At 45.2% G+C, this 26,756-nt stretch overlaps 1 protein-coding gene across 2 annotated transcripts in view; it reads right to left on the reverse strand.

The window, feature by feature from the left end:
• Positions 1 to 653: 653 nt before the first annotated feature.
• Positions 654 to 26,756, reverse strand: part of ANXA6 (annexin A6) — a 70,706-nt gene continuing 44,603 nt past the window's right edge. The window contains exons 14-26 of one of the 2 annotated variants that reach the window (XM_029583343.1): positions 23,136 to 23,214; positions 19,755 to 19,836; positions 18,935 to 19,029; positions 18,457 to 18,570; positions 17,569 to 17,659; positions 15,491 to 15,570; positions 12,308 to 12,361; positions 9,105 to 9,122; positions 8,722 to 8,815; positions 6,348 to 6,443; positions 5,165 to 5,223; positions 3,990 to 4,112; positions 654 to 1,938 (exon numbers count right to left, since the gene is read on the reverse strand). In XM_029583343.1, the coding sequence (XP_029439203.1) occupies positions 1,879 to 1,938; positions 3,990 to 4,112; positions 5,165 to 5,223; positions 6,348 to 6,443; positions 8,722 to 8,815; positions 9,105 to 9,122; positions 12,308 to 12,361; positions 15,491 to 15,570; positions 17,569 to 17,659; positions 18,457 to 18,570; positions 18,935 to 19,029; positions 19,755 to 19,836; positions 23,136 to 23,214 (1,045 nt within the window). In that variant the 3' untranslated portion in view covers positions 654 to 1,878. The remainder of the gene's footprint in view (positions 1,939 to 3,989; positions 4,113 to 5,164; positions 5,224 to 6,347; positions 6,444 to 8,721; positions 8,816 to 9,104; positions 9,123 to 12,307; positions 12,362 to 15,490; positions 15,571 to 17,568; positions 17,660 to 18,456; positions 18,571 to 18,934; positions 19,030 to 19,754; positions 19,837 to 23,135; positions 23,215 to 26,756) is intronic. The other variant, XM_029583344.1, reaches the window with a different exon arrangement.

The raw sequence follows: 26,756 nt of genomic DNA on the forward strand, positions 1-26,756 counted from the left end.
CTGGCGGAGGGACCTTTAGGTATCACTGCAGGAGAGTGGGGCTCAATTTTTCTCTCCAATTTAAATATAGAATTTCTTCTTCCAAAAAGTATAGCAATCCCCATAGGGAGAGCTACATCCAACATCTGCTGGAGACGGAGAAATACTGAAAGGCTGAGGTCACTGCAGGGGTGTATCTAGGGTGACGTCAGCTTTGAAATCTGATTCCATCTGCTGTCAGGAGAGCATAACCCATTGGTTCTGAATCCATCTGGCTACATGCTAGGAAATAAAAGATTTTTAAAAAACTGTCTCAGATACCCCCAGTTTATTATTATGAAAACTGCAATGCAAACAAAATAAAAGTTGCAGCCAAGTGATGCTCTACAAGATAAAGTCTCCTTGTCATTTTTAGTATGAGCCCAATTCTATGAAGGAAAGGGAAATAGGAGATTGGGGGCAGGGACCAGGCCACTCCGGTGCAGCTGGACAAGGTTGAGATGAAGAGGAGGGAAGAAGATGCTGCAGTTGTCACTAGTTTTGCAAAAAACCAGTCACTTTTCCCCTCCAACCTTTGACAGATGTGGATTGTCAGAAATAACTGACATTTTGAATTTCTTAACACTGTTTCATAACACAAGTTACAAGTTAAAGAACAAAAAACCCACATTGCATCATTTTTAGCTCCATTGGCCATTCTCTCATCTTTATTTTATCCATGTTTACTGTAGAGCAAGGAACAGACTCATCCAACAAGCGGTGCACAGATTACAAAAAAAAAAAAAAAAAAAAAGGGATTCTTGGCTGCTGGGATCCTACAACCATACGTCAGTCCAGACGTTTTTGCACAATGGAAGGCCCACCACTAGTTTCTTGGGTTTTTTTGTTTTTTTTTAATTTCCTCTGTAAATGGAGTAGCACATGGCACAAAGCTATCCGACTGCAGGACGGTGTAGTGTAAAAGCCTGTGCTTTTCTGTGTCTGATATATTACACAGCCCTCCGGCGAGTGACTGTGAGTTTGCAATGAACTGCGCATTGCAGAAGCGATGTGATAGGGAAGCCTGCAGCTCCCGCCCTGGCTGCATCCTATGAGCTAAAACACATGGGGGCAGATCACCATGGGCTCTCCACTGGGATTATACTACGCCTGTGTGTATGGGAGGGGGTAAGCAAGGGGTCCAACCTGAACTCCAGACCAGGATTTAGGCTAGGTGGTAGCTAATGCTCTGGGTACCAGTGTCAGAAAGACACAGACAGAGAGGATCCTCAGGGCAGAAGATGATACATTGGGTTCCTGTGCCCACTTACAGGAGAGGGTGGAAACTTTTCTGACCAGTTTCTGTCATCGACCCAGATCTTTTCTCATTTAATAACCCCATATAAGTAAGATATCCTGGATTTAAGCAGCCCCTTCTCCTCACCCCTTCCTTCAGCACAATAATAATACATGAGAAGACTTGGCATCATTATGAGAGACTAGCAAAAGAGAGAGGTACTAGACAAAGAAGCTTTGCTGTCAAATATGCTGCTGGCGTTAGTCCTGTGCACACTGCTCTTCCGGGTGAAAACAGATTTCCAGAACTAGCATTATATTTGAGAAATATGACAAGACAACCACTAGCGGTCCTGGTGACAGCAAAATGTATTTGCACAAAATCTGATTGCATTAGAAAGCACTGACAACACAAATACAGACATCATTGCAACAGATGTGGATTGAATTCCTCTCTTCCCTTCCGGCCCCTGTGATAAGTGGTTAGATTGTTCACTTGTGGTTTTTCTTATGTATTGCGTAAGAACTCCAAATGCCAGAGTTCCTTAACTCTAAAGTAAAATTATGGGCTATAGCTTAAGGGTGGCCTCAATGGCACATCCCGGTGAGCGGGCCCAACACAGGTTAGTCTTCTCCCCCGCAGATGCTCAGCAGAACCTTGCGATAATCCCCCGAGGTGTCACTCTGAAAAGAAGACGATAAAACAGGAACATTTTCATCTCACTGGAGAAGGTAACACGTTAACCACACACACAACAGTCTGGACTGTGCAGCATGCGATGCGACTACAAACCCCTTTTCACCAAGATATCACGGTAAACTGAATATAGCATAAGCACGAGGTTATATATTACGCACATGTATAATGCTGTTCCTTACTTTGAGCAAGCTGGAAGAGCGGAATACAGATACATTGAACAAATAAATACAAACAGCATAACATAATTCCCTTAAACTATCGTTCTGCTCTCCAGAAATGCATTCATCCCCAAATAAAGATGTTTGTTTTAGTATGAGGGGCTCCATTAAGTTTACTGTTTTGTAGTCTAAATAATAAAGACCTCTGCTTTAAAGAGACAAAAAGATTAGTTATTGAAAGTCAAATTAGTCCTCTCAGTATCTGGGTCGCCAAATTTAAAGGAGACTGAAGATCTGCTAAATAATCGCAGATTCAGGTCTGCAACTGACAGGCAGCAAAGCATGTGACGGTGCGGCAATCTTGCTACTTTTTAAGGCGTTCAGCAACAGAACAGATCAAGGCAGAGCATTTTAAAAAGCAGGTATGCGATCTCAGTTTCTCTCGGCCAATTTAGTGGGACCTCTCTTCCCTGGGAACTTGCGTTGGTCAGTTCAGTTGTGCTGCCTTAAACCCCCAGCTTGACACAAATGCACTAGAGCAGTCAGGAAACCTACAGTAAGAAAGCAAAACAGATAACTAGAGAGCCAATCAAGTAAGGAACGCAGGGTGTTACAGGCAGGATAGCAGTCGCCCAATATCTGTCTTTTCCCTACCCTGAACAATGCTATCAGAAATGAAAAGGCTGCACTGGTAGAAAGCACTAAACCTGGTAAACTTATTTTGCAGTCATAGCAACAGGAGTAAAGTAACTGTCCCCCTGCAAGGAGCTCTTCCTGCCTGTGGATCTGAGATGATGGAACCACAGGGAGTAAAGGTGGTGGTTCTGAACCCTGTCAATGCTAACTGGGAGAATATCTGCTGAAGGCCAGGACATTAGCGAGAATCCGCAGGGCTGGAGGCGGCTGCTGGAGAAAGAAGCCAGGGTTTGAGCAGACAGCCTGAGGAAAAACCTGGAGAGCTTCAGTCGCAACTGTTCTCCGGTGAGGTGGCCTAGCAGTGGGCAAAACGCCCGATGAGAAACCCAGAGACTTTCAACAGCTCTGTTGTGTGTGAGGAAACCAAGGTCTGGGAAAAAAAAAAGAGCCCCGAGGAGAACTTGAAAAACGTCAGTAGTGTTAATTAGCAGGTGAAGAAGTCGAGGTCTGGGCAAGGAGAACCCAGTGAGCTTCAGGAGTGCTCTTTCTGCCGTCATTTCTATGTTTCTATGAGAAGAGGATGGGAAAGTATCCCTGAAGCTGCCTTGGGGGGACGGGTCCAGTACCTCCTGTGTGTGAGGAATGGTGACCCATCGTGAACAGTGCAGTTTCTGAAGGATGCTAACTCAGTGAGCCCTATTTACATCCTGTCTGATGGACACCCAAGTTGTGAACACAACTGTGCGCTCGGTATTTCTAGAAGAGAATAAAAGAGGTCCCGTTTTGCCCAGAAGACCTTACACATTAGTTTTTCTTTGTTACCTGCGGTCCACTACACCAGCTGCTTGGACAAATAAACCGAGAACCGTCCTGAGCCCTTTCAGGAGTGCCAGAACGCCAAGGCTCCAATTTACAGAAGAGTGGGAATGAAAACATCTTGGACTACTAATTGTGGACTCCGTGAAACGTGGTCTCTAGCTAAAGTGCCCTTACACGTCTTCCCTGCTCATCAGTCCTCCTTTCTCCAGTGTTGTCGCCTCTCTTCCTGTTTTCCTCGTATATCCCAGGGCTTCCTAAAACGTGACCCTACAAGCTGGTTAGGTTTTTCAGGATATCCTCAAGGAATACGAATGAGAGAAATCTGCAAAGCACTGCAGGCCCAGCAAATTGCAGATGTCGTGAAAACTCGGCTGGCTGCAGGGTCACCCCCCCTGCTCTATCCCTTTCCCGCCCCCCCTCACCTGAATACAGTGATGGAGTGACTTCTCAAACATCTCCTTAAACATGTGTCTGATGTTCAGCAGATCGATCTCACTTCTTGACACCATGATCCTGGTCAAAGTCCTCTCGTCTGTGCCAGCACCCTTCCCAGAGGAAAGGAAAAAAAAGACAGACAGACAAACATCACTCGGCCGATTTTAATTTTCTTAGTCATACACTATGGGGGGAGGGGGTGTCCGTTTTCAGAAGGGTTTAACCAGCTGACTCCGACTGGGAAATTCTCCCCTGACAATGGACAAAAGGGTGCCGTCCCGGGGATGGGCTGGGAGGAGGAAAACGCACGCATAGATTTGAGTTTCACAGACACTTTCTCTCAAGCACGCAGCTGACCCGAAGATGTTTGTAAGTGCAAGGTCCACAGTTAATTTTTTATTTTTACCTACCTGGGTTGTTTCCCGTTGAATATTAGCTACAAGGTACACAGGAGCAAAAGTACACAAGGACTTAGCATTTGCACAGGTTACTCAAAATTGCCCCTATTTTGCATTCATCCCGTAACGCTTAGAGAATGCTTCCCATATATGAAAGACTGTGCAAGTACTCCTCAATGGACCAGGCAGACGTAGACACCTACAGTATGATAGACAGATGGCTGCCTCCTCCGTCCCGAGCTTAGTAAGTCTTATGTCAATCTTATGAATGCCTAAGCCCCCTTCATTTTAAAGTTTAAACTAAAAGAATCTTGTGTTGTTTTTTCTTTTACCAACTTTTTCACCCTAACTTTGTAGTGCTCAGCGTGCAGAATCTATTCTGGGCCTTGGCGGCTGCCCTCTACCTACAGCCCCGCTGTGATCTCTTGGTTCTCGAGCCCCTCACCTCCCCGCACTGTGAACTGTGCAAGGCCAGCAGCAGATCCCTGTGAGAATTTCTGCCTGCCCTGCCCTGCACGGTTACAAGTGTGGTGAATCAATTTCCTTCTGGGTTTTGTTGCTGTAATAAATGCTCAGGAGAAATAAAATTAAAAAAATGAAAACAAAGTCCCTTGTTAATGTTCAATCAGTCACACACACACACGCATCTTTGCCCTCCCTAATGTCACAAACAAAGGCATGCATGGCTCTTCTCTTCTTTCTCGGTCACTTTTTCTATCTGCTTTCTGGAACAGAGAGCTCCTAATTTTAAAAAGGAATTTTACCTTCATGGATTTGTAAAGTCTTTCAGCAAAAAACGCAGGTTTGTTCTTAATACTCCGAACTTAGAAGAAAAAGAAGAAGAAGAAAAAAAAAAGTTCAGTGTTGTAGCAGGAACATCTTTTGCCTGCCAGGCTGAGTCACTACCATAGCCCCACACACTAGAAGCATGTACACCATACGATGCCCAAAGCATGGCCTCTATACCAGATTAAAGCACAAGCACTGCCCAGGCCACCCGAAACCACAACATGGGACCCACAGTAACGCAACGCTGCACCCACAGATAGCCCCTGTACCACCAGCGTGCCACGCCCCACACTAGGTTCAAGAATTCCTCCAAAAAGCACGACATCTGGGAATGTCATCACAGCTTCCACAGAGCTGGCCGGCTGAGGCTGCCTCCAGATCATCAGAGCTGATGGGATCACTGCACATTCAAGAGGTCTGCCTGAAGATATCTTAAACACCCTGCCTTGGTATTTTCTGTACTGCTCACGTCTGCTTAGGTGGCTCAGCATGACCCTGAATGGTGATGCACAGAGGGTGACAGTCAAAAGGCTTTATCCAGGCACATTTTTGGAAATTTGAAAATTTCCCTCTGCTCCCTGGCACAAAATTTTGTCCAGGAAAATCATAACCTGCACAAAATGTAACCGGATGAAAAGGAGGCATTTCAGGGTTGTGGTTACATTTTAGCCGGCGAGAGCTGATATTCAGTGCTGCCTGCCTACAATGATCCAGATAGGTGCGCCACTGAATATCCGAGTAACCTTCCTGCTCACCAGCCCGCTGACTATTATAAACATCCCAGGGGTTTCTGTGCCCAGCTCTCACTATGTAACTATAGCATAAATGGCCCTTGATCACTTCCCGGATGATTATAAGAGGTGGGAGCATGGGGTACTAGTTTTTCCCATTACTGTTTTTAAATGTATTTTGTTTATTTATTTTTATTTTTTTTAGCAAAGATCGTGACCATAACATACAATAGCCAAGAACTATTATCGAGAAGAAACTTAACCCTCCATACCACGCCCTCCATTACAGGTTTCTATAACACGATCCAGCACCTGCATACCCATTTCTCACTCCAGACAGCTGCTGCACTCCAAGCTACCGGTACAACGTAATAACTGAATGGGCTCATCTACACAGCATGTTGCCGGAATGCACCAAATTACTGACCAATAGCCACCAGTGCATCCTTCACGTCTCCAGACATCTCCTTCTTGATGGTATGCTCCACGTCATGATTGGTCTGTTTAACATACTCCTGGAACACTGAAGACAGGGAAGAGATGGTCACCTATCGGGTCAAGTCCCAGGACCTCTCGGAGATCTTCCTGCCGCGGCAGGACTTTCTGTTTCTCTTCGGTGCACAGATACATCATACCGGAACCAGAGAATGGACAGCACCCATCATATATTACAATGACTTGATCTGGCTTCTTTTACCTCTCCCCTTTGTTTGGAAAAGGACTTAGGGCCATAATCCTACCTCTCTGCCACCAAACCTGACGGTCGCCTCGACAGGAGTGAATTTTCAAAAGCATACATGCACGCAAAACGCTGGCATTGCACGCAAGTGTAGGCTTTTTGAAAATGACCTGGGGGGGGGGGGGAGGGGGATTGTAAGTATAAAAGCACACGTGAAAGTAATTACACATATACTTGAAACAGGCGTTCGAGGGTGGGGAACCCACTTAGACGCGCACTTTCTAAAATCAAAAGCAAGGGCGTAAATGCACGTGTGAACATTTACACCTACTCCCACGCAGGCAGAAATATGCACTCGTAGGCCACGCAAGGGTTAGTATGTACATAAACCCACCTGGAAAATTATCTGCGTGCACTTCAGCCCTAAGCGCTCTGTTCTAAAACGGAACTGAAAGTCTCTTGTGACAAATACAGCAGCCCCGCTGTTATCACAATTATGTTGTCCTTGCTAAGTTTCTACCTACATTCATTGTTAAGTGACTTCTTTGTGTCAGGAAGGAGAGTTAAGTAGGGTAGGGGAAAAGAGCAAACCTAGACAATACTACAGTACAAAATCAAGACGAGACCAGAAATGGAAAGACTGGATTTACATGTGCCCGAGTCTCCAGTTATTCAAATTTTCCAAGAAGTGATTAATACTTAAGTGTTACCCACATGTTCTGGATTTGCATTCTACAGTCACTGTTGCTGCTGTACAAAATGATAAATTCTAGTTTTGGCTGGGTAACCAGGTTTGTTGTTTGTGAAAGAGCTGGGTCAATAAGTTAGATTTCTCCCAGTCCTTGTGGGATGTTCCCGAGCAGCAATCTGTAAGATCCGCAGGAGTCCATGAAGACACTAACCTCTCCCTCCAGGGTTGTCTTTAGGCAGGTGTGAAATGTGTCACCACGGCTGGAGAGGCCCCCACAGCAGTCATACCACAAGAGTCTAAAGACGGCTGTGTAGCGTGGGCCAGAGACAGCAGGAGGGAACTGGGGCAGACATGAAGGCACCACCTTCTTCTCCCACCAACTCCCTTCTAAGAGGGAACTCTGCTGGGCCCACAAATGAGGCCAGCTAGTAATAAAGCTGGGTGGTGGCAGGTTGTCCGTGAGCACGGAGCCTATGAGAAGCCACAGGTTTCATTTCATGCTCCATTCTGGCCTAAAAAGATAGTCACGCCCCTCCCTTTCCCAGTGACAAAATCACTCACAATGTCTATGCTAATAGGTAACCCTGGGGGGAATACTTACTGATTCCATGACCTAGCAAATACACAGCTACAAAAACCCTGATCCCGGCTAGATCAGAAAAGGCTTTTGCACAGTACCAACAGTGAATGCACATATAGGCCGATGCAATATCGGTGCACGTGAAATGGGAGCTGATGATTGAGTGCCCGCTCTCCTAACACGCGCCAATCCACCTCTCCTGGGCGCCTGATTTAATATTAAAATGAGCTGCCGTGGTAAAAAGGAGGCACTAGGGGAAATAGTGTGTCCCTAGTGCCTCCTCAGCATTGGGCCATCCAGGAAAGGTGGCTGACAGTGCAGGTTAGGAAATGGACGCTCAATACGAGTGTCCATTTTCACCCGCTACTGGCCTGGACTGTAAATATTGTGGGTGTATATTGGGCATCCAGAAGTTCTTTTATTTTTAGCAATTTTTTTTATTTTTTTTAAAACATGATTCCACTTTCTGTGGTCCCTCCTACTTAGTCTCGCAACAATACTTGTAGGAGGTCACAGAAAGCAGGAATTTTGTTTCTTTACAAAGAGCCCTTGAGTGCAGCAGACCTTTGGGCTGGCGTAAAATTTGCCGCGTTGCGAAGGGCGCATTGGCCGTGCGGGAAATGTTTTGCATCGTGGGGATTAGCTAAAAGCCTCATCCACATGCACTTTACACATGTGATGAGCGCTATTAGCTACGCGCTCGATTGGACGCGCTAATCCCCATTTTGCATCGGAGGGGGGTTATGGATGCGCAGCGCATGGTATTGCATCGGCCTGAATACGTCTTTTCCCAGGTCACCAGTAAGCGGACGCCTCGGGCTTCTGAAACAGCCGATCGCCGCATTTCTTACCTCTCCGCAGATGCGGGAAACTGCGGGTGCATAAAATAGACATAAAACGAGTTTCTATGGATTCGGAGTCGCTGCTTCCAGTATCAGAGATTTGCTGCAGGACAAACACAGAAAAAAAAAAAAAAAAGGAGGTGGGAAGGGCGGGGGAGGGGGAGAGAGGGTGGAAGGGGTGGAGGGAAGGTGAGGAGTTAAAAGGAAGGTAAAGAATAAGGTGGTGGTGATGGGAAGAGAGAAAAGGCAAAAGGGACAAAACGAGAGGAAGAGAATAATAGAAGGGGGGAGAGGGGAGTGGAGCAGAAAGAAAAGACAAAATTAATACTCACCTACAGGTGGGGAAACTACAGAATAACCCACAGGCGGGGAAAGAAAGTGTCGGAACTCACCAGCACAGCAGCCACAATCTGACAGCAGGGAGAGAGAGGGAGGAAGGAAGGTGAGTGACCGGTCCCACTCTTACTGACCACAGGAAAGGGAAGAGAAAGGCTAATGGTGCTGGTGGTGTGGGGGAGGGGGGTAAGAAAATGCCATCTTGGGTCAGACCAAGGGTCCATCAAGCCCAGCATCCTGTTTCCAACAGTGGCCAATCCAGGCCATAAGAACCTGGCAAGTACCCAAAAAGGAGCATTTGCAGTTGGTAAAACTTATACAGGTTCCCTTCAGCAAGTGCAGCTGTAAGTTTTGTCTCTCTCATGAATGTATTTTTATTTATTTATTTTTTTTAATAAAATGCAATTTTTTTTCAAAATTTATTGCAACCACTGCTGCAAGGTGAGGCGTAGTCCCTCCCAAAAACTGATTTGGCTAGGCTGACGTGCGCTCCCCCCCCCCTGCAGGGCTGCTCCCTCCAACTTCGGGCCATCGCTACTTTCAAATACAGAAGTGGATTTAAAAAAAAAAAAAAAAAAGTTTTAACAAATTACATGGCCAGATCCCAACTCCAGAAATGGCTGAGCTGAAAGCACAAAAGGAGCAGGAGGAAATGGCCAGGCCGCTCTCTCCCCTCCCCACCAAAAAAAAAAAAAATGCTAACCTCCTCAAGGTGAGGAGTAGCACCATGAAATGAGAAATGGCACAGCCAGACATGATCACTTTAGTAGAAAGAGCTGGTGCTCAGGGACATGATTAGGAGGAGGAAAAGAGGGCCATAGCGTGTCTTGGACCATGTCTACAACTGCATTTCCTTCTAACATGGAGACCTTTTTACAAAATCCAGGCTCGCCTGCTCCTGGGAACCTTTCATGCAGAAGGCACCAATGCTTTTCAAGCAGCAGTTCCCAACTGCAGGCTCTCCCAACGGGTCCTGCTGTTCAGGATCTCCATGCTGAGTATTTGTGACAAAGAGTTGAGTGTCATAGTCTACGAACAGATTCATTTGCCTATTTTGGTTATGTTGAAGGTCTTGCCTATTGTGGGGGGGAGGCGGCAGAGAGGAATGGAAGGGAGCAGTCAGAACATACAGCCCTTGCTTTGATGTTCAGCAATAAGACAAGTGTGTTGTATAACTATCTGACTTTGTTGTTGCACAAATAGGTGCTGCAGAACCAACTTAGCTGTGGTAAGTCACGTTCAGTATCGCTGCCAATGGTATCTCTGCAGGAAGAGCATGACCTAATCAAGCAGTACAACTAATCAACTTGTGAACGGCAAGGAGGGAGACTTACAGCAACTTACTGTACATGATAGGATGGATTCCTCTGCACACATTTCGTTATGGTGAGTGTGTGCGAAAGGGAAGTTCTGACACACTGATAAGATGAGCTAAAAAACATTGACGACGATGGTGTATTGTATTGGACTGGGGACATTACTACTTATTCCCAGATCTAGAGGGTTCTAAGACTGTCATCCAACGAACCTGTGATTTTATTTCCTAACACGCAGACCATAATGAATGTATCAGGAGGCTGGGAGGAGGAGAATAAAGAAATTGCTTTCCTTCATAACTTCTACTGTCACCAACATTTTAACAGAAGGCTTTTAAAAAAGGGCATCCCATAAGGCTCTCTGTGCCTCCACTGCTCCTGTTCTTAAGTGTATTCCAGCTCTCAGACTGCAATGTTGAACCAGAATATCTAGGACTGCAGGTCTCAGGGGAAATCGAGCCATTAGACCTGGCAGTCATTTTGCAGACTCTTAAAAGATGAAGTCTAAGAGCATCACTGCATTTGCAATGTGCATTGGAGGAGGGAGGAAGGGCCTATGTCTTTTCAGGCCTTGGAAGGATCCAAGTGGCTGGGGTGGAAACAAGAAAAGGAAAAGTTGAAAATGTTCGGTTGCATTTCACTGCTGCCTTTGGAATGTGTAAGAAACACTGCACGTTGAAGGTTTATGTATACGATTTCCTACTGTCAATAAAAAATTTTTTTTTTAAAATTAAAAAGCCAGGCGAGGTGAAATCTATAATAATCACAGCGCTCCCTCTAGTGGCAATAAACAGCAGCCCTGCAAAGGCGGCTCCGACCAAAGATGACACTTCTTACAAGCCTCATGCATGAAGAACGTGCAGCCCAAGAGAGAGGAAATCCCAAACCGAGCAGAATGACTAAGGAAATAAAACTAATTTCAGGGACGCGAGGGGATTCTTTTCTTTTTAAATTCTTCTCTCCGTTTTCTTGTTGAGGGTTCCATGTTTCAGGGAAATGACTTTTTGGATCACTTTTTTGTTTTGGATTTTTTTTTTTTTTTTAACATTCTTAGAGGATAGGAATACTACAGTAGGATGCACGCACCAGCACGCAATAGAGTAAACAAGCCAGGAATGGGCCACCTTGTCCCTAACAAAGAGCCGTAAGATCTTCCTCGTGGGCAGAAACCCTAGAAAAGGCTTTCACCTTTTCAATATTACCTGCATCGGCAGCACAAGGAGTAAGCATGAGATACTTTGGATGGCTCGGTACAGGAATATTCCATTTAGTTTTAAATGCTAAAAGCTGGATCTGGACTGACAGGGCACAGTATGCCACAGCAGAGGAGATGAAGGTTCAGGTGCCAGACGCTGGCCGAGGCTGTGAGCGCTGGTGAAGGTCCTGCTCACGGTACCTGGGAAGAAAGCTCAGGAGCCGCCTTAGGTTGATACCTGCTGGTTGTTTAACCAGCAACCCTGGAGCAGTCACTTTCAGCTGTCTTATGTCCTCTGGGTTGCAGGAAAGCCCTTCACATAGCCAACAATACCTCCCTAGGAGCCCTTTTATTCTGCACTGGGGCAATTGAGGAGGACAGTGTCTTATGAGAAAAAGTTTGCATCTACAGTTCAAAAATCAAACTTTAAAAAAAATGTACTTTTCAAGTACAACCTTCTCTTTCTCCTTACTTTTAGGGGTGGTTTAATTGACCTTTTTTGGTAATAGTAGTTACATCACATCCTCAAAACTGTCAGGTGGCAGCACTCTAACCCCTAGTATTGCATATGTTCCCAGTCTCAACCAAAAGGCCAGAACAGGACCTTCCTCAGCTCATAGCTGAGACACCATGCCTTTGGCCAAAAAAAGGCCAAACAGCAACTCATATGGTAGTTCCATCAATACCCAGCAACTATCAGTCATTAATGCTTAATAATAATATTCCCCCTGCCTAATTCCATATTTACCTTGGCATCCTCCTGAGCTGCAGCTTGGTCCTCTTCTCCCTCATTACGGTTACCCTATGTGTAAAGATTAAAGATGTAAAGATTACAGAATTAGGAAGAACATTTAAAGAGTGAGCAAAAAATGCAGAAATTACTTACCTGATAATTTTGTTTTCCTTAGTATATACAGATGGACTCAGGACAGGTGGGTTGTGCTTCCCTGCCGGCAGATGGAGACGGAGTCAAAGCTGACATCACCCTAGACACACCCCTGCAGTGACCTCAGCCCTTGAGTATTCTCTTCAAAAGCCACTGTGGACGTACTATCGAAAAAACTTGATTAAAATGTAAACAACTGCGGGTTCCAACATGACAGTAATGAGCGTTGAAGTGGTCGCATGTGTGCCCTTGTCCACAGCAATAACTCCATGGTTGCCACCATCAAACCGAGAAATTGGAGATAGCTCCACGCCATCAGGCGTATCGTGCTCATCCAATGACACACTTGAGACATCAACTTCCTTATCCACGTGGTCGGAAGGAAGACTTTGCCCTGCTTGGTGTCAAACCGGACTCCCAGATATTCAAGGATTGGGAGGGCTTGAGACTGCTTTTGTCCCAGTTTACGACCCAACTGGGAAATCACCCTGTTGGTCACCTGGAGACTCTCTTCCACGGACTTGGCCCGGATCAACCAGTCATCCAAGTATGGGTGCACCAGGATTCCCTCTTTTCTCAATGTTGCTGTTACGACCACCATAATCTTGGAAAATGTTCTAGGGGCAGTGGCAAGGCCAAAGGGCAGAGTTCGGAACTGATAATGGTGACTCAGAACCGCAAATTGCAGGAAATGTTGGTGTTCTTGATGGATTTGAATATGTAGGTAGGCCTTGGATAGGTCCAGGGAGGTTAAGAACTCTCCTGATTGTATGGCCATTATCATGGAGTGTAGGGTTTCCATGTGGAAATGATTCACCCGTAGATGTCTGCTGGCACTCTTGAGGTCTAGGATGGGGCAAAAGGAGCCTTCCTTTTTGGGTACGATTAAATAGATAGAATAATGCCCCATATTTTCCTGGGGCACAGGTACAGGGATTATATCCCTCATTGTGAGGAGCCTCAAAAAAGAGTAGTCTCCACTACCTGCTTCTTGTGCTGTGAGTAGCAAAGAGACATCATGAATATGTTCTGAGGAGTGCTGTGAAATGCCAGTGTATATTCTTCTCGTATGACTTCCAGTACCTATTTGTCTTAAGTAATCTCGATCCATCTCTGGTAGAAGAGGGACAGTCGACCCCCTATCTCCTTGTTCTGAGGGTGGGTTGGCAAATTTTCCATCAGGAATTCCCAGCATGTTCAGGGTCTGGGAAACGAGAGCTGGCAATTTGTCTCTATGGAAAAACCATAACAAGGTCCGATACGGTTCTAATCCAAGGGGAATTTCCAAAGGAATCTGATTTCTGCTCTGTATCATCTGGGTCCCTGCCAATTGTCTCTGGATCGTAAATCTTCTCTCTTTTAGCTTTCCTGGGCTCAGTGCTTACTGGCTGAGTACAGAGACGGTCTCCAGCTGTGGGGGGATAGGGTTTGGCTATGGCCACTGCACTTGGCTTCCTGCACCTGCTGCCTTTCAGCTGCTTCAGCAGCAAAGTCCACGCTGGGAACTGCTACTGAACCAAGGCACACCTCTGAGGGATCTCGGAAATTACCTCAGGAATTCTTAACTGGGGGAGGGACCCTTAGGTATCACTGCAGGAGAGCAGGGCTCAATCTTTTCACCAGTTTAAAAGTAGAATTTCTTCTTCCAAAAAGGTACAGCGATCTCCATAGGGAAAGCATGTCTGCATCTGCTGGAGACTGAGAAATACTGAAGGGCTGAGGTCACTGCAGGGGGTGTCTCTAGGGTGACATCATCTTTGAAACCTGATTCTGTCTCCATCTGTTGGCCGGGGAGCATAACCCACTGGTCCTGAGTCCATCTGGCTACACGCTAGGAAAGTACAAATTTAGATTAATAGCCCTCTAGGGACAGGGAACTACTTACTACACCTGTTTCTCTTTAAACTTGGATACATTTGGTAGAATCCTCCCCAATCCCCACCATTCAGGAGTATTTGGTATGATCTCGGGTGAGTGAGGCACTGTGGGGTAAGGATTACCGATTCCTGGGGTGGCATGGCAGAGCACAGGATGTGATCCAAAGGACCTGAATCCGTTTCTCCAACAGGATCAGCATCAGACCCTAGCTGCAGGGCCCTGGGCCTTTGGACCTCTGGAATGATTTCCCAGTAAATGGAGAATAGAAGGGGACGGGGGACTGAAACATTTAAGAGCTGGAGAATTGAATGAGTTGCTAGTGGTGTGAATGGGAACACTTGTATTTCATTTGATTTTTCATTTCATCTGTGCAGTTTAGTGCATGCTAAAGCAATTTAGTGTGAACCAACACAGGGAAACAAAGCATTTTGGGGTTTTTTGTGTCATTTTTGATAGGAAACAGATGTCATCATGATTTCCCTGTCATTTAAAAATGACAGCACATCCCTATGAACTGCAGGACCAAGAGAACTGAGAGCAGGACGTAGGCTTCCTTGGTGAACAAAGAGCCACCATGTTGTGTACAATATTTATTTATTTATAACTTTTTCTATACCGAAGTTCAGGTAACAGAGTTACTTATCACTCCGGTTTACATTGCAACAGATATAAATATTAAACAAATGACAACAAGTGTCTTACAGAGAACAGGGAGAGACAACTTGGATAACATAACTGGGAACAAGAACATTACAAACTATTAATGCGAAACAATACATGTGGGGGGGGGGGTTAAGGGAATTTTCTGCCTAGAAACTGAGCATCAGAATTGCCAGCTTTCCCAAAATAGGAGGAAGCTTTGTGGCCACAGATAACCCTCTCCTTCCTAAAGTTCTTTTCCTCCGGTGATTTTCACAGAGGATGAAGGGGTTAAGGGAGAGAGAGAGAGAGAAAAAGGCATTAAGACATCGCCGTCTTCTTTCTGCAGCGCTCAAGACCCCTGCAGTGATTGCATGTGGACACCGCAGTGCAGGAGAGAAAACGAAAGCAGTGCCGTTACTCCCTGGTTGGAAGACTGATGGGCAACGTTACCCGGTGAATAAGAAAGCACATGACAGCCCTACGAAAAAATCCATGGGTGTGACAATGGATAAGAAAGGATCATACCTGAGCAAGAGAGACGAGGATCCGTTTGAAATGTCCGGATGTATCCGAGCTGAGGGCATCCTCCAAGGAGAAGTGGAAAACTGAAGGAAGGGAGGAGGTAGAGGAAAAAAGGAGGGACATGTGTTTAACATAAATTTACAAATCATCGTCCCTGAATGCTGAACAGAAAGAAAACAGATTGATGGACATGTAGAAGCAGCATCCAGGTCCAAATTACAGACTTCCCTCTCAGATTTTTCTAGTCTGTTTGCTTGCATATTCTGATGGGATTATTGCAAAACGTCCTTGGAAATTATCTCACAGAAAAGGTCTGAAAAATGAGCACTACTCTTACCACCTATATCTACTGGATGTCCACAGAGACATAAGAGAGCCCCTGCTCTGTGGAGCTTACACTCTAGACAGGACACACAGACAAGGCAAATAGGAGGCGGCAGGAAATTTAATAAGAGACGGGAAAAGCCGCAGGGAGAGGGAGCCAGATCGCATCTGGATGTGAGACCTATGAGATCTTGAAAGGAAAGGCATATCCTTGTATTTGTGCCCCCCCCCAAATGAAGACGCTACGTGCAAAGAACCCTGATCTAGGAAAAAAATGCACTGCGCTGGCACGTTAAATGTTAATGCACATGGCAATGACCTCAGTCAGTGTGCTATGTACACAGAGCTCTAGAGCAGGTTAAATTTAAAGCTCTTTTAGAGCTTAAACATTTAGAGGCTGGTAGTCAAAAGATCTAGGTGCCTAACTAACAAGCTCAGATCTGGCAAACTGAAAATTTTACTGCAGAATCTATAAAGTAGGTGGAGCCAGGGCAGGGGGTCAGGTTAGGGAATGAAATGAGGCAGGCGAGTGAATAGCAGGCCTAACTTTAGACACCTAATTTGCTGAAAATAGGCACCAAATTTAGATCCCTAAATTAGGGATCTAAATTAGGTGAAAGCTCCATATTCAAAAGCATTTATCCAGCTAACAGAAAATTTGGTCACTTATTTGGCTAAATTCTAGATAGTTAATAAGTTATCCAGCTCAAAATTAGCTAGATAAGTTAGAGGGCATAACTGGGAAGAGTTGTTAGCTGGCTAAGCTAACCAGTTAACTCGATATTCAGTTAGCTGGATGACTTATCCAACTAAGTCTGGTCAGGCCAAAGAGCTGTCCTAAAATTAGCTGCCAAAAAATAATTCACCCCACCCGATCCCTCCTGCCATCATCCCAATCAGCAAACAAAAGAATATTCCTACGCCGAACCCTCTTCACCACCCCCTTCCCCCATGCCTAACCTCCTACCCTCTTGAAAGCAAAAGAAAGAATGTCTCACCCTCCAGACCCCCAAATATTCCTACTGCCAAGCTGGCCGAAGGAGACAGCCTTTCCTCCTACTGGTCCAAGTGATGCTCCGGCCCTGCCTACTGGCACAACCTTTATGACTACTACTGGTGGTTTGTAGTACTGCGAGAGGCAATAATGAAATCCCCATGTAGCTTGCAGGCCTCCCTTTGAAAATTCAAGTGGCACCCACACTGCAAATACATCTGTACTTGTGTAGTTTGCTCCTACATGGTAGTAGGTGCAACGTGCATGCCAGAAACTACATGCAGATATTTTAATATTGTCTCACGTATACTTTCTCTTCTCTGACATAATGCAGCCTACATTTTTATGCAGTAAATGTGCTGTGAACATGTGCATTCTTTTTCCTGCATAAGTGTACACACATAAAATCATTTGAATATTACTCCAATAGTTATGCATCATTTCTTCTAATGTATATCTTATAACCTGAATCGACTTCTCCTCTGAATCTCTTTAGAATGGTAGAATGCTTTAAGGCGCCTACAGCACACGGGCAGCTACACAAAAGCAAGAAGAGGGATCCTTAGGTCATGATATTTTTTGCCTTTAATCGGCCCACCCATAGGTCAACTTTTCCATGAGCAGAGTCACGTTTCTGCCACAAAGCTGGACAACTGGTTAGAAAACAGAGTCCAGATTACAGGTGGCATCCTCAGTCATGTACTACTTTTATATTAAGAAGTCCCCCAAGATTTCCCACAAACGCCTCCTCTCATTAGTTTACCTTCCTGATAGGCCTGGTTAATTGCCTGGATTTCTTGGTTAGTCCGAGTGGCCAAAATTTCAATAAGAGCTTTCTCATCAGTGCCAGCTCCCTGAAACCATAAAGACATGAGGTAAGAACCTAAAGAACTGCCTCTCATAATTTATTTATTACCTAATAATCAAAAAAAGAAAGACAACAGGTGAGACTGACCCCCAATTTTGAAACTACCATAGCATTAGTAGAGTGTTACCAAGTTGTACAACTAAATGCATAGCATTGCCATAGGGACATCAGTGTGTCAATTAAGATGGCACACCCAGGAGGACAAATCAGAGCCATACAATAACACACTGTAGTGTATCATAGTCCTATGCATGGCAAATACCATATTATCCTGCATGCACCAAACTTACATTATTGCCATAGGAGCATCGGTCCACAGTAAGTCAAAATTGTGAAATGCTATACACTATTTCACAACCATGCTGTCCATGAAGGTTGAGCTTTTTTCCATGGCTCTTCCAGGATTGTTCTTTTTCAAGACCATAAACTTTGTTATAGAGTTTTACTAAGGGTGACTGTTCTTATGGCTGCTGCATGAGATATCTTATTGTACGGAGCATGAGCTGAAAATGATATCTGAATGGGTATCACAGTTCAGGCTGCTCTTCCCTTTTCTCATTTGCACTCCTAACAGCCTCGAATCGAAGGCTCCGTGCACAGTTTATCCCACACCGCTTGCAGTCAGATGGCAGAACTGCTGATCTACTAAAAAAACAAGGCCCATTCATTCAGAACATGAGCAGCAGCAGTGCTGGGAAAACGATCGTGTGATCAGTTTTGACAGTTTTTCCCCCCCCTGTTTTATCACTGTGCCAGCCCCAATAGTGTCCTTAAAAGATTTACCTCCATGGCTTTCTTTAACTGCTTGGCATCAAACTGTGCTGGTGTCATCATGAGCCCAAGGATGACCTTCTCTATGGTGCCTGAGAGCTCAGACTTCAAGTCTGCCATCAGATCCTTCCAAGAAAAACAGAGACAGACTCAATTCCATGTGAACAAGACACAAGCGGGCGAGGGCGTGGCTTCTTTACACCCTAACACCCATGCAAACCATTTGGGAGGGATGGGAGGAAAGATGATGGGGAAAAGTCTAATTGCAGAGTTAAAAGTTATTCTGCTGCAACAAGAATTTTAGCTTTTCTTGGAAATGAAATGATGGAAAACAAACGAACAGCCACAACTTCAAATTAGCATCGTTTAAACTGGAGACTGTTGCCAGTGTTCTTTGGAAGGAGAGAGTGAGGCAGAGCAGGAAGAAAGGAGAAGAACAGGGAGAAGAAAAAAGCTGAGAGGGGGAGAAGATGCATAGACAGATAAATACCCTGCCAAAGTGTGATTTAAATGCCTTTTTGATCTCCTGCCGCTGGGCATTGCTGCGCTGGGTAATGATATTAATGATCGCAGCTTCATCAGTGCCTGAAACAACAGCAGCCATGTTAAAATCCGTCATCTTCCACTGGGTATGTTTAACAATTCATTCTCACCTAGACTGCACAAAATTCTTGGGACCCAGCTACACTTTTGTACATCAGAAATGTCACTTTGTTGGAATTAAGGAAGCCTTTAGTCACTAAGCTGGCTGTCCTCTCTAATGACAGTCTTACTTGCCATCACTGTGTAGGGAGTACAGGCCCCAGGGGAAAAACTGGATTACAGAGTCAATGGATACCCAATTGGTCCGGTGGTAAAAGCGAGCTGCTAACTTTAGAGGTGGAAATGCCAGATCTGGCCATTTCCCTACAGCAGCTCATAATCCCAAGCCGCTACAGTGCAAACATCGTTTAAATTTTCCCTCGGTTAACTCGAATCTCATGTAAAGCATGTCAAACCCATGTGAAGGGGAAAAAAAAAAATCTGATGATGGTTATTGTGCAATCTCCTGTCCTCGTCAAGGCTCTAATCTGCTTCTATCTCTGTGCTGCCTCCCCTTTACTCTTCAAGTCCTACATGAAATGATAATGATTTATCCCGAAGTCAACCAGGACAGCTCTACTGGTGTGTAAAGCCAGTGACATGAAGAAAGGAGGCTATGTTAATCAAGTTAAAAAAAAAAACCAACCCTATGAAATCTGAAAGAATGGGCCCCCTTTTCCCATTTCCCCCCCCTCCCCAAGTGGTAGCATCCGTGTTAACCTACTCACCAATCCCCTTCATTGCCTTCCGCAAGGCCTTGGCGTCGTTGTCTGCATGGAAACCCGCAGCCGGGTGCACCGTCCCTTTCAGCTATGGAAACATTTGGATGCTTAAGTTATATTGCAATAAGGAGGTTCAGCTTTTCTGGGGGAGGGGGGGGGGAGAAGGGGGTGAAGGAACGGATGTGAACTTGCAAGCAGGAATCAAAGCGGCTAGTGAGAATAAAGCAGGCAACTGAGGAAGAAAAACATTTTCTCCTTGCCTCCCCTCCTCTACTCAGACATGAAAAGGTCCAGCCACACTAGCTCGATGTCAGAAAAAGTGAAAAAAAAAAAATATATATTGCATTGAGACAGCTGCTCGTTTTAAATTGCTGTAAATCTGCAATTCTGGTATCCTTCATAAATAGAGAGTGTCCATACAGTGCCATGTTAAGGGTTATGAGCTGACCCAATGGAACAACTCCCCTATGAGGAAAGACTAAAGAGGTTAGGACTTTTCAGCTTGGAGAAGAGACGACTGAGGGGGGATATGATAGAGGTGTTTAAAATCATGAGAGGTCTAGAACGGGTAGATGTGAATCGGTTATTTACTCTTTCGGATAGTAGAAGGACTAGGGGACACTCCATGAAGTTAGCATGGGGCACATTTAAAACTAATCGGAGAAAGTTCTTTTTTACTCAACGCACAATTAAACTCTGGAATTTGTTGCCAGAGAATGTGGTTCGTGCAGTTAGTATAGCTGTGTTTAAAAAAGGATTGGATAAGTTCTTGGAGGAGAAGTCCATTACCTGCTATTAAGTTCACTTAGAGAATAGCCACTGCCATTAGCAATGGTTACATGGAATAGACTTAGTTTTTGGGTACTTGCCAGGTTCTTATGGCCTGGATTGGCCACTGTTGGAAACAGGATGCTGGGCTTGATGGACCCTTGGTCTGACCCAGTATGGCATTTTCTTATGTTCTTATGTTCTTATGTTCATGCAGGGAGATAAACCAGGACTGGCTCCCTGGACATGGAACTACATGGTCCACCCTATTCATAATGCAAACAGTCTTGCACTCTTTCCCACGCCACTTAGTCTTTTTTTTGTCTATTTGTACAGCACAAAGAATAAATATCATCATAATGCACAGTCTGTCACATATCTTCCGGGCATTATTGTACACTGCAGTGCTTTAGCTCTGTTTTCTTATAGGATTTCAAGGCAAAGTGATGCATCACTGTAACTGGGGAGGATGCAGATAGCTCCTATTACATTGCTCTTCTTACAGCAAAGTAAATATGGAGTGGAGTAAATATGCCTAAAACTCAAATGGCATGCATTTCAGCTTCCTTAGCTGGAAAGTTAAATGAGTTGTGTACTGTGTCTCTCACCATGGTTATAGCACTTCAAGATTTTACAACACATAAAGGGGTTGAATTAGTCAAGTCTGTAACTTGTGAGCAGCAGTGCCAATCTTCCAGGCTTTTTTTTTTTTATTCTAGTGAAAACAGACAAAATACAACTGGCGGTCTCCTGTGTTCGAGGTTACTAGGGCAAGAGTGAGTGTCCTCAGGCCTATGAAGGTGCCGCAAGGGGGCTGGGGGAACTCTGGCTTGGATGTTGTGCAGGACTGTAAGATTTGTGGGTTTGGGAAAAGCAGCACATCACAACCCCTTTACTTTTAAATGTGTGTACCTATGAAGAAATTCCTTTTCTACAGCTTCAACTCAGAGCTTAGAATAAACATTCTGCAGCACACCGATAGGTGTAGCCTTTGCATCTTCTGAATAGCCTTTCCCAGTACTCTGATTCTGAAATAAACTCTTAACACTGCCAAAACACCTATTCTGCAGGTTAGTAAGAGGTAGCAGGATCACTCGGGCTGGCCGTGCTGCAATTTTCTCTGTCCATACTAGATTAGTAAAAACATTATGGTGTTTTTCTGAAATAATACGTAAGCACACAGAGGGGCTGCATAAGAGTAATACTGCTCACTCCAAACAAGACAAGCCGCACATTCTGGCTATTCCACACCAGCGTTTCTCATGTTGAGAACGAGCTGCTGTTTTCAGTTTTGTAACCGCTTGTAAAGGTAAGAAACAAACCATTGCAAAACCTGAGGGCAGCTGTAAACTTGTCAAACATCTATTAACTCAGTGTTTCTGAAGCCCTGGAGTAAACCCTAGCCAGGCTGGTTGTCAGGATATCCACAATAACTATGCATGAGATAGATTTCCATTCAACGAAGGTAGTGTAAGCAGGTCTCTCATAATACTGTAATCCTCCCAGTCCCCTCAGCCCTAGGACCTCAAGGTCATCTTTGATTCTTCTCTACACACAAACAAAAACACTGCTCAAGTATAATGGAGTAAGAAACGGCAGATAAAGAATAAATGGTCCATCTAGTCTACCCAGCAAGAAGTTTAGAGTTGTAACTAGTGTCTCATTTCTTTCTCTCTGTCACTACCAAAATCCATCCCTTCCTTTCTGAACATACTATCAAAACACTTATCTACATTATCTCCTCCCACTTAGACTTCAGCAACCTGTTCCTCACAATCTCATCAACTGTATGACATCCTCTGCCAATTTTGTTACAGTCCTAGAAACCTTTTCATCTCACAGGCTCCCCATCCACTTCCACATACAGGTCACGCTTCTCTTACTTACCTACAAGTGCATTCATTCTGCTGCTTCTCATGACCTCTCCTCCTTTCTCTCTCCCTATATCCCTTCTCGTGAAATGTGCTCATTGGCCAAGTCATGTTCATCTGTGCTCTTTTCCTCCCCATTAACTCCAGACCATGCTTTCCTCCTTGATGTTCCTTACTCTTGCAAAGGATTTACTGAGTCAGTGCCTCACACTCCCTCTCTGAATACATTCAATTGTAATCTAAAAACAATTTTTTGAGGCTGTTTCCTTCACCCCCAACTCTCCTGATCACAGCTATTTACTTAATAAATGAAAACTCCCAGTCTCTTTTGTCTTGTGCGATTGTAAATTTTATAGAGAAGGGACTATCTCTTATGCACATTTGTACAGCACTGCACTCCTCTAGTAGCCCTACGGCAATGCTAAGTAATAGTAGTAGCAATCTCATGCATGTTCATTGAGGATATCCTGAAAACCTGATTGCTATGAGAACAGCTATGGGAAGCCAGAAACAGTTTAAGAAACACCGTGTCGGCAGTGATGCAATGGTGTGGAATACCTTTAATGCACAAACTTACATTATCGGATTAGTTTAGTCATCTATTCATGCAGAACTCAGGGGAAAGGAAAAAGGCCAGCTGAAGGGTTCTAAGGCGCATGGTAAAGAAGCAAAATTAGGTGGCCTCAAAAGGTCAAACGCAAGGCGGCAGGTAGCAGAAGAGAAGGGAGGGCAGGTGGTCATTTCAAACCTCGACTCGAGCCACTGCACTAAGTTCCCACATCTGATAGGCCGCCTGGGCAGCTTCAGGAAAGAACTCTCCTGCGGCACTGAAACAGGACACAAGGGTGGTCAGCTCTCCAAACTTATGGCTGCAGGAGTCGTCCGGGCTCGGCTAATAAAGCCAACTGTGCCGGGACATCCTGTACTCCAAGACTTAAGGGGGGGGGGGGTTTAGGAAAACGGCTACAGCTGATGTTGGTTTGCTACTGTGGTGCAGTACAAAGATATGCAAATGATATGGGGAAAAAGACGAAGTTACAGGCGACAAAGAACCAGTTCAGTCAGATGGCAGATGCCGTTCCTTCCCGTTACTTGTCCTTGGAGCTGCCCAGATGAGGAAAATGAAGGCAACCCAGGGGCTCAAGCAGAAGCAGGCCACAGTATGTTCTTTCTGCTTGCCAGAACAGATAGTTTTTTTCCAATTTCACATACATTTAACTGCATTTAAAGAACAATTTTCAGAGTCACTGATATGGGTAAAAAGCGATTTCTGCACACTAATTGGCTACCTTCCCTCAATATGGTTAATAGTAAACATGGATTGTGCTACATTTAGGAGTGCGCTTTGGGCAGCATCATAGAATACTGTGTTTGGATTGCGCAAAATCCATCCATCAAAGTCCACAGACACAGGGGACAGTACGGCATGTTCCCGCTGAAACCTATAGCAAAGCACCCACAGACTTTGTCCTAACGTGGGCAGTGTTACCATGGGCCCCTTAATTTATAATACAAAATTTCTACAGCAGTTACATTGGTTTTGCACATTTATTTACTTTTGTTTTCCTCTCCATCTGTGAGGAAGCAGCAAAGATGCGGAAAGTGAACTAAGAGAGACTGGCGGACCCCATGAGCCCCCATAAAACTAAAACCGTAAGCAAGTGCTCCATTCCTGTGAATGCACTTTGAACCTTATCATCCAATAAAAGTGAAGTCTGGCAGCAGCCTGGGGGTTTATTTACAGTTAAAATATGTAAGAAAATGGAGAAATTACTTACTTACGGTAATTATTTCATTTTCCTTAGTGTAGACAGATGGACTCAGGACCAATGGATTGTGCTTCCCTGCCAGCAGATGGAGTCAGAATCAGGTTTCAAAGCTGAAGTCACCCTAGATAGACCCCTGCAGAGACCTCACCCCTTCTCTTCAAAAGCCTCTGTGGACATACTATTGAAAAAAACTTGATTAAAATACTTGATTAAAAACGGATAACCATAACTGCACTCAACCAAACACTGAACCCCAGTAAGATCATAGATGCCCTGATCTAGGTACTGGATGATGGCTTACCCGTAATCTCTTGGAATCAAGATCCATTTCACGGGCGAATCCTTGGCACCATTCTTGGGCAGCTGGGCCCATCTGTCTACACTAAGGAAAACGAAATTATCAAGTAAGTAATTTGTCCATTTCCTAGCGTGTAGCCAGATAGACTCAGGACCAATGGGATATACAAAAGCTACTCCTGATCGGGGCAGGAGGATGCCCACAGTCCGGTTAATACCCTTACAAAGACTGTGTCTTCTCATATCTTTATGTACAGGCGATAGATCCTGGAGAAAGTGTACAAGGAGGACCATGTCGCTGCTCGGCAGATGTCGACAGGAGACAGCAGTCTAGTTTCTGCCCATGAGACTGCCTGAGCCCTGGGTGAATAAGCTTTAACCTGAGAAGGTAATGGCTTTCCTGCCTACACATAGGCTCCTGTGACCACCATAGCCATAAGGCTATGGTAGCCCGCGAAGCTGGTTTGAACTGCTTCATTCCACTATGAAGAAGGACAAACAAGCAGTCCGTCTTTCAGACCAGTTCTGAAACTTCAAGATACTGCAAATGACGGAGGAGGCAGTATTCCTCCGCATCCTTGTGCTTATCTAAGGAAGGCAATGAAAAGGACTGATTCAAATGTAATCCCGAGACTACCATAGGCAAGAAGGATGGAACGGTACGAAACTGTAATGCACCTGGAATCATCCGGAAGAATAGTTCCCGACACGACAATGCCTACGGTTCAGAGAAGCAACATACCGAGCATATAGCCACTAGGAACACTGTTTTCAAGGTTTAAAAAATTCAAGGAAAGACCATACAGCCGAAAGGAGGGCCCTACCAAAAATTCCAATACTAGATTAAGATTCCACAAGGGAACAGACCACCATAGGGGTGGCCGAAGGTGCTTCACCCCTTTCAGAAAACGGGCCATGTCCAGATGAGCTGACAGGAAGATTCTGTTCACCTCACCCCTGAAACAGGAGAGAGCCGCTACCTGCACCTTCAAGGAGTTAAGGGTCACATCTTTATTCAAGCCATCCTGCAAAAATTCCAGAATAAGTGGGATTTTGACCGCCCGAAGTGGGACACTGCACTCCTCGCACCAGGCCTCAAATACTCTCCAGACCCACACATACGCTAGGGACATAGAGAACTTCCTGGCACGGAATATTGTGGCAATTACTGCCGCAGAATATCCTCACTTCATCAGGTAAGCCCTCTAAACGGCCAGACCATAAGACAGAATAGAGTCAGATTCTTGTGAAGGACCAGGTCCCTGCTGTAGCAGGTCTCTGTGCGGTGGGAGGCACAGGGGGGGATCTCCACCAGGAGTCTTCACATGTCTGCATATTACAATCTGGATCTATTAGTAGGAGTAATCCACTGTGGTGCTCGATTCTGCAAATGACTCTGCCCAGCAGGCGCCACAGAGAGAAAGCGTATAGCAACTCTTCTTCCAGCCAGGTCTGAATGAGAGCGTCGATCCCCAGGGTCCATGGATCTCTTCTGTGACTGAAAAATTGGGAACTTTTGCATGGTGAGATTTGGCTAGCAGGTCGATGGATGAGAGGCCCCAGTGATCTACTATCGGTTGAAAGGCTTCGGCCGACAACACCCACTCTCCTGGATCCAGACTCTTCCTGCTTAGAAAGTCTGCTCTAATGATGTCTTTTCCTGTGATGTGTGAGGCTCAGATCATCTGTAAATATATTTCTGCCCATTCCATAAGGAGGACTATCTCCTGAGACACCTGCTGTCTCTTGGTTCCTCCCTATTGGTTGATGTAGGCTATCATCGTTGTGTTGTCCAACATTATGTGGACCGCTTGACCCTAGAGTCTGGGGCTGAATTGCAAGCATGCAAGCCTCACTGCCCGGGTTTCCAGGGAATTGATGTTCCAGAGGGCCTCTTCCTCTGTCCAACATCCCTGAGCCTGACAGTGACAGTGAGCGCCCCAACCCCGGAGTCTTGCGTACGTTGTAAGAACCTGCCAGTTCTGGGAGGACAGGGACACCCCCTGCTCAGATGAGCCTCCCGCAACCACCACTTGAGGTGAGAGCATACTCCCATCCGTAAGTGCAGCCAAATCGAATAGTCTTGAGACAACGGGTTCCAACGTGACAGCCGCGAGCATTGAAGTGGGCACATATATATGCTCTCCCCAACGGCACTACTTCCAAAGTTGCTGCCATCAAACCGAGAACTTGAAGATAGCTCCACACTGTCAGGCATATTGTGTTAATCAACTGACACACTTGGGACATCAATTTTCATAGCCATGTGATCATGAAGAAGGCTTTGCCCTGCCTGGTGTCGA

This window comes from Rhinatrema bivittatum, chromosome 18 (assembly GCF_901001135.1).
Source record: "Rhinatrema bivittatum chromosome 18, aRhiBiv1.1, whole genome shotgun sequence".
Lineage (NCBI taxonomy): Eukaryota > Metazoa > Chordata > Amphibia > Gymnophiona > Rhinatrematidae > Rhinatrema > Rhinatrema bivittatum.